The 8,620-nt window shown below is 36.2% G+C and overlaps 1 protein-coding gene across 1 annotated transcript; it reads left to right on the top strand.

The window, feature by feature from the left end:
* Positions 1 to 1,507: 1,507 nt before the first annotated feature.
* On the top strand, positions 1,508 to 8,547 carry gsdmea (gasdermin Ea). Its single transcript, XM_056741306.1, has 10 exons — positions 1,508 to 1,789; positions 4,435 to 4,650; positions 5,034 to 5,226; positions 5,533 to 5,692; positions 5,784 to 5,907; positions 6,104 to 6,232; positions 6,414 to 6,541; positions 6,664 to 7,006; positions 7,118 to 7,191; positions 7,271 to 8,547. The coding sequence occupies exons 2-10, from the start codon at positions 4,446 to 4,448 to the stop codon at positions 7,532 to 7,534; spliced, it is 1,620 nt and encodes a 539-aa protein (XP_056597284.1). The 5' UTR covers positions 1,508 to 1,789; positions 4,435 to 4,445; the 3' UTR covers positions 7,535 to 8,547.
* Positions 8,548 to 8,620: the final 73 nt, after the last annotated feature.

An 8,620-nucleotide genomic window follows, 5' to 3' on the forward strand; every position in this document is an offset into this window, starting at 1 on the left:
TTGATTATAGAAAATACATGGCATACTTATCTTTCCTTGCTATTATTAGAGACGGCATCTCACGATTTGTTTATCCCACTTTCATCACATCCATTATCCGGGGAGAAATATGCCTCCAAGGGGAAAGTAAGTCTGTATCTTAAATCAACTTGCATGTCCCAATCCCTGGCTATACTCAGCAGACACGAATCTAGGGTCTCTTCTGCTGCAGCCAAGCACTTTAGTACTTGATCGTAGCGCCATATGTATCTCCCCTGTGTCAAGCTCTTCTTACAACCCACAAGAATATGTTTAAGGTTTGCTGGATCTGCGCAGAGGTGGCCTGGTGGATCCTGTCCACACCAAACATGCAGATTTGTTGGTGAGGCAGCACATCATAGCTCTTATTATAAAACTTTACCTGATTGTTTTCATACTCCACAGCTCACTTCAAATGAATTCGCGCCGTTCAACGCCTTCCCACCTCATCCAACGGCCGAGCTTGGCTTGAGAGACTGCTCTGGCGCATCTACTTGCCTCTACTTGTTGATGCCAAACCAAGTCCCCCTCTGCCATGTTGAATTTGTCCTACGATACCCTTGTCTGAGGACTACCTTTGCATCTCCTACAGCTGTTGTTGGGTTCCATACTATGACAGCGTGAATTTTCTCATTATCCATTTAAATTCTGTATTTAAATAGGAAGAGCCATTGCATCACTGAAAGGCATGTGTGTTATTGTGTAACAATGGGAAGATCCTCAAGCTGCTAGACTAGAGGATGTTCCTTCAGGGTATATAAAATGGGGGATGTTTGATGAAACAGGAACACCAACATGGGTAGTGAAACTTGGGGTACTTTCCAGACTCTTACACATTGCTAGTTGGTGACTGTGCCATCTAATCTAAATGTGAAACAATGATATAACATGAGAAGACGCGTTTATCTGCAGTTTGTGATGAGTGTGTGTGTATGTATTAGTGTTCAAAAATGGAAGCTCTTTCACATGTGTGTTTTACAGAAATGTTAACTCTAGTGTGCGTGTTGTTCAGAAGTGAGCAGTCTATGAGTTGATGCAATTTGCAATTGTGTGGCTTGCCTGGTTACACAAACTGGCCACAACTTCCTAAATCAACATCAAAGTGTGTGTGAGTTCCTGTTAAACTAGGACTTCCCTCACTATATTCATTCAGTCTCACAAACTAATGCACGTGTGATCCTCACACATCATGTAGCTATCGCCATTGACTTGACATGTGCATAGACAAATTCAAAGTAATCAAAGCTAAATCCAGATTCTGTAAAAATAGAAATACCTTAAGTTTTAAGTCATTGTATTATGGAAATCACTAAAAAGGACAAGTTCGTCCTTGCCCTTCGATTATTTAAGATCATTAGATTCTGATTAATGAGCTCACACGCGAGCCGGAACACGCAACATTTTCGATGACATGCTGCGGTTGACATAACCTATCGCGAGAAGAACAGACTTAGCATAGCTATCGCGATACGCAGATGAGCCTGCTTAGCGCAGCATGAAGCCGAACGCAGTTCTGTACCGCCTCCAATGACAGACAGCACGTTCCCCTTATATCAAGATCCCCGGTGGGTGTAGTAGGGATTTTGAGAGTTGAGGTGTCTGTTAACGTTACATATTTGTGATCTTATTGAATCGTTGCATTTTCTAATACTTGAAGTAACTTACGTTCGAGGTTTTGTCCATCACACCGGACATCAATACTTCAGCTGTCTTTGAGCTCACACACCGCACTAACAGACCGCAAACTGCTTCTGCGATAAAGAACAAACAGGTGGGTAGTTTGAAAACATCTATAAATGTTTTGGTTTATTATATGATCGCTTGATTTTATTATTTCAATGAAATGTAAAAAAGTTAAATAATTTAAATGGGGCTTTTTAAAAAGGAAGTGGCAAAGCATGGGCAAAATGCACTCTATGTCAATGGGTGTGTGTACTGTTATGAATGAGATTACAAGCACACATCACAAGTCACATTCCTGTTCCTTTGGTTATACATTAAAATCAGAATGAGGAAAAATGAAATAAGTTATAAGATAAGTTTTGCCTTGTTTATGATGTTCTGAAATGCAGTTTAACCATATGGGAAGATTATCATGTTTAAACTTAAATGAAGCTTTTGAGATATTATTTTCTGAAATTCAATCACAAGGTTGATTTATAAGGGTGTTACCATGTTTTTGAGTAATTTATTTATATATGTGTATATATACTGTATATATAGTGTATTCAGAATTGGACTTGGCAAAACACCATCATCTTCCTTTTGATGCCAGGGGAATTCCTTCAGATTTTGAAAACCCCAAAGGTTCTGTCATTTACATAATGCTCTTGAAATGCTAGTGATGGGAAGTCCGGCTCTTTTCTACGATCCGCCTCTTTTGGTTTGGCTCCCATAGAAGAGCCGGCTCTTACGGCTCCCAAATGGCTCTTTACTTAGTATCACCTTATCTTTTAGCCCAATTATCAATTGTAAATGATTTAAGTGTTATAAAGCATTTTGTACAATGTTTTTCATAAAATACTTATTTTTAGGCATTTTTTGTTACGTGAAAAGACAAAATTCCTAATATTTAACATTTTGGATAAAACTTTAATTGAACACATAACCACATCAAACAAACCAAATAAATGCAAAAGTCATAACATTTAAGCGATAGTTCACCCAAAAATGAAAATGTTGTCATCATTTGCTCACCCTCACCCTCATGGCATGTCATACCTGTGTGAATTAGAAAGATATTTGTAAGAATGTTAGCAATTTTCAATTCTGTGACATTGACTGTCGTAGTAGGAACAATTCAATGGAAGTCAAAGGTTCCCAGAACTGTTTGTTTTCCTAAATTCTTCAAAATGTCCCACTTAGTGTTCGACAGAACACAAAAATATACAATATTTTTCCTACCATGGAGGTGTATCATGTCACAGATATTAAAATTGCTCACATTCTTACAAGTATATTTATTTGTAAACAAGCTGAGGGGGAGTAAATGATAACAACATTTTCACCTTTGAGTGAACTATCCCTTTGAGACACTTCTTTAGTGCATGTTGGCATTTAGAAATATTATGCCTCAGCTTGGAAGGGCTGATATTTTGTTTTTATTTTTTCGCTCATTTCTTACAACACGCTTACACTTAAATCCGGCTCCCCTTCCTCTCTCTGTCGCTCTGTACCACTTCACTTGCTATCATCGGAGCGTGTTCGCCCATCCTTCACATAATGTTATTATCCTACTCTGTCCTCCCATGTGATTGGCCGCATGGTGTGCCCGTCCAAATAAAGTCCCGCCCTACCTGCGGCTTAAGATTCGGCTCTCCCCGATGGGAGTCGGTTCTTGTCGTTCGCTTCAAAGAATCGGCTCATAGAGCCGGCTCGTTCGCGAACGACACATCAGTCACTGACATGTTAAAGATGACTTGTAAGCTTAAATTGGTAACACTTTACAATAAGATCCTATTTGTTGACAATTAGCTTATGCATTAGCTAACATAAACTAACAATATTCTACAGCATTTATTCATATTAATTCATGTTAATTTCCGCATTTACTAATACATTATTAAAACAAAACGCTGTCAATGTTAACATTAGTTAATGCACCATGAACTAACATGAAAAGCTGTATTACCATGAACTAACATTAATAAATGCTAAAAAAACGAAATTGTTCATTATTAGTTAATGTTAAGTTAATATATCCTTAACAGTGTTGGGTGTAACTAGTTACGAAGTACTTACTTACTGTATTTTAATTACTTTTTCCTTGAAAAAGTAAAGTAAGGGATTACTCATATGTTTTCTGTAATTTAATTACAGTTACTTTTGATGTACTTAAACTAAATACTTTGTGAAATTTATGCGTGCGCAATAGTGTAATTGACTTCAAAATTTAAAGTCTTACTTTAAAATCTGTTCTCACATTTGTAATACTTTGGTCAGTTAATAATATTATTTATTTGAATGAATTAAATAAGCCGTTTCATGTCTATCCTTGAATCACTTAACTAATCAAGGTCGATGTAGGATATAGAAAGTAGAAAGTAATGAGTTACTAAATACTTTTTGGACAGAGTAATTTGGACAGTAATCTAATTACACTATTGAATATGTAATGAGTAACTAGTAATTAATTACTTTTTCAGAGTAATTTACCCAACACTGATCCTTAACAGTAAAAGTTTAAATACAATTATTTGATTTTTTTGTGATTACTGTGAAAGAAACCGAGACTTTCTATTGCCGTACAGTGTAGGTCTCTATAGGAAACCTCATTAGAAATAATACATTGTATACATACACAAAAACAGTTTAGTGATGGCAAACAAAATATGAGAGGGAGCTCATTCATGGACAAAATTATTTCCAGTTGAAAAATGTAAACAATCAGTGTTTAATGCAGCCACATGTTTGCAGGTGTGCAGGGGATGTTTGAGAGGGCGACAGAGCAGCTGGTCCGACAGATCGATCCTAATGGTGTTCTGATTCCACCCAGTCTGAACGATTCAAAGAAACTCAAGCTGCTTGCTGTGGTATTGAAGAAGCCGAAGGTGTGGTTCTGGCAGAAAGCTAAATACAGACCCACAGCCTTCACGCTTAATGACCTGCTGGAAAAGGGCGAAATAAATCCTGGTAAATATACTGTGAAAGGAACTGAAAAACTCACAGGTCCACCTGCTCTCGAACTTTGGTCGATTCATTATATATCCAATTTTGAATTAATCATATATTTAAAAAAAAGATTTATCAAAAAACTTTGTTCTTACTCAAAACAAGATATTTTTACATTTCAATTTCAATTGACTAGCTGTTGATTTATTTGTTATTATATTTTGAGAAATGTCTCAGTGGCAGTCAATTGTGGGCACAGGGTTGTTTAATTACCAACATTCTTCAAAATATCTTCGTTTGTGTTCTGCAGAAGAAAGAAAGTCATGCAGGTTTGAAATGACATGAGGATGAGTAAATGATGTCATTTTAAGATGCTCGATTGATCTTCTTCTTGTTTTGGTCAGTGCGGGATGAGAAAGAGTTTCTGAAATATAAAGCAACATACAAAAGGGCCGTACATGGATCATTGGAGGTGGGAAATGAAGCTGTCGGACTAAATGTGATTGGAAGGGGCAGGTCTAAACTGAGCTTGTCTCTCGGGACACTGAAAAAGGAAGACATGAATATTCCAGAATTTCTAAAGGAGTCCAGAAACAAGTAAGGAAAAGCACTTAAGGTGTGATATTAACCCTCTAAAATTGACAATAATAACAATCGGAGAAGAAGAATATAATCTGTCTTTATTCAGATAAATTATTGAATATACATTGAACATTTTGTATGCCTGTTGCATAGTTTGTGGAGTTTAAAATAAAGCTCAGATTGAAGAATACTTTCATTCATTTTCTACATAGAATGTTATCTTTAAATGTGTTAATGACATTTTTTTCCACTAATGGAATTGTATGGGTTTGTAACAATGTCTTGATTTTTGTGACCTCACTCTTATAATAATCCTCATAGGAAGGTGGACCTCAAACACTCTTTGATTCACCAATCATTGAAAATGAACAGGATCTTTACCCTCCTTAAAGAGCGAATCTTTACTACCTGTGAGTGTTCCATCTCTTACACCGGAATGGACCAGGGCAGCTGTTTCTCTGCTTTTGGAAAATATTCAGAGGTTTGTGACAAACGTCTATCTACAGTATCATTAACACATTAAAGCAGTACTTCGTCTCTTTAATGTTTTCAATGTGTCAATGGTGTTTCAGATCGCATTAATAAAAGAGAGTGGTGAACTACGATATGACTCAGACGTTGCCTTAAACATCCCACCAGGCACTGTAATGGCATACAGTTTCATTGAAATGAGCATCAGCAGTGATGGCCACTTTGGTCAGTGACAATTGTGTGACGATATAGAATATAGTAAAATGAATACCCTTTCTAATGCACAATTAATGCACTTTTCAGTATTGAATTGATCAACTCTTTAAATGTAATGTTATTTCATATTAAATGTAATTAATTTTATGAATGTTTTGTTACAATTATGTACATATTTGAGTTTTGTGTGATTGATTGTGATCAGAATTGCGTGTTGAACCTGATGGAATTGAGGCAGATCACACATCACAGAATCCAGGTTCTTCCGATGTGGATGGTCCTTGGGCACCACTAGAGATCCAAAAAGGGTCCTCACTTAGTTCCCTAAAAAGAGGTACTTGTATGCTTTTCTGTGCAAAAGCAGAAGTTGGTCAATGAATTTACTTTCCCCTTTTTAAGTTCCTTAAATGGTTACGTTGGCTTTACATATATTGACATATTTTTTCATATTATTCAGGATATGAAAGACTTTTGTTGATAATTTCTGTCAATAATGTATTTGTGTTTTTTCGTAGCACTGTCAGATGTTCAGACTAGGTTCTGTGTGCTGACTGATATTTCTTCTGAGTGCCGCTCCACCTTACTGCTTCATTTGAGGAAAATTCTGTTGGACCGACCCTCCCTGTCAGTGTTGGTGGACAGGGTGAGTTGAAACAATGCCTCACAAGTTGTTAAATTTGCTATCACCTTATAGAACTTTGCGATAAACAAAGCAGCACATCCATCTTCTCTTTAAATCTCATTATATTTGTTGTTTTATTTCAGCTCGAGGATCTAAGCAGCGGTGAAGCTCCCTTACTCCAAAACGAGTTATTGGACAACAAGAGCCCTTTTATTAGTGAAGTTTTAGACTTACTGAAGTCGGAACCACACAACCAGAGCGGGAAAACCGCAGCATCGGTGCCCTATCAGAACGGATCTCAAATATCAACAGCCAATCACAGCGTTTCACCCTCTGCATCTGAGTTGAATGGATCCTCCCCCAGAGCAGAAAAACAGAATGGCTGTCACACGGCTGTGTCCCATCAGAATGGATGCTCGACGAAATCAAGCAAGCAGAACAAAAAAATTCTGATGGCAATGCATATGCTGCTCAGTGCCGTTGAGGGTCAGTATGTCAAAACCAAGGGCCTGTGAGGAGTTCAGCTGAAAGCAGCTTGACTTTACATTCTATCTTCATTCATATTGTACAAACTAATCATTTTATTTTTTTGTTCAGAGTTGACGGATGCTGGATTACAATTGTTAGAAAGTTTCTGCTCCCCTGAGGGCCTTAGAAGCCTGCAAGACTTAGTAAGTTAGTGCTATTGATTGATAAAAATCAGAAGTCTTTTTATCATCTTTGTATCTGACTGTTATATGTTTCTTATAGGTAAATCTCCTGATGGCTAACTCCAAGCCACTCTCAAAAGACACAATACCTGTTTTCTTGCAGAAAGACGGTCAAATCCACAGAGTTGTCGACCTTTTTAAATCATGCAATGTTTTACTAAAGAGAGAAGATGATTTAATGTTTGCAGACGTTACATGTGAAAAGGGATTCCTACCGTATGTTCTGTGTATTGCCATCAGTGGTCTTTCATGCCTCATTGACAGTAACAATGAGAGTACTTGTGTGTGTTTTCAGTATGACTAAAATGTTAATAATAGACATTTACTTGCTCATATAGCTCTTTGCACTCATTTTATCTTTCTTAATTTTAAAATGGCAATCTAAAAGTTGTTTTTATATGTTGTGCTCTTAATCATTTATATTTACATACACATATCATTATATATTTATTTCATTAAAAAAATTAAATATGTACATATTATAAATTTTTCCGAAATAGTAATGTACAAATGTACAAAATTTGCTACATACGAAAATGTACGTTTAACATATTCTGTTTTTTTACGATTTTTGTTACTTACCAAGACATTTTGTGTACCAGGAAAATAAGTTTATATTAGCTTAAAAACAAGCTTTGTTCTATTGAGTGCTCTCTGAAAACATCAACAGTATATACAGTTGTTTTTCATGATTGATAGTGTTGTATTATATTCTTTGTATCTTCTAATGTTTTATCTTAAATCTGTTATTGTATACAGTAAATCCAGATGTATGTTAAGATTTGTGACATTACACATAATTTGAAGCTCACACATTTAAAAGATGTATTTTATATTAGAGGTCACGGCCGGTTAGGGGGATTTTTTTACCAAATTTAGGCCACGAACATGTTTTTGATAACACAGACTCAATAGGATTATAATGTTATACGCTAACACCGTTGAAAAAGAAGTCAAGTGTGAACGCGACCTACGATTTAAATTATTTTATCGTTCGGTCCTTGTCTTCGTTCCCGAACCTCTGGTTAAAACGTGCACGTTAACTTTCTTACTTAAATGTGACCCTGGACAACAAAACAATTTTTCGAAATTTAGATCTTTCAAATGGAGGAAATAAGTGCACAAAATTTGACATTGTGATTTTTATTTTGGTTTTATCTGAGAATATGACCATTTGACTAATAGCAGTGTCTGCCAACATACAGAAACAAAAAGCATGATTCAGAACAGTCTGAGAAGGTGCTTAAAAGTTTTGAGCAATGTATTAAGAAATAGACTGCTATCTTGTACCCTGCAATAAACACTTACTCAATCTTTCTCAAGAACACTGATTTGGGAAAACATGTCTTTAATGAATGTTTAATTTAAGCAATATTCTGTATCACTTGTT

This window comes from Triplophysa dalaica, chromosome 25, assembly GCF_015846415.1.
Source record: "Triplophysa dalaica isolate WHDGS20190420 chromosome 25, ASM1584641v1, whole genome shotgun sequence".
In the NCBI taxonomy this organism is placed as follows: Eukaryota; Metazoa; Chordata; class Actinopteri; order Cypriniformes; family Nemacheilidae; genus Triplophysa; species Triplophysa dalaica.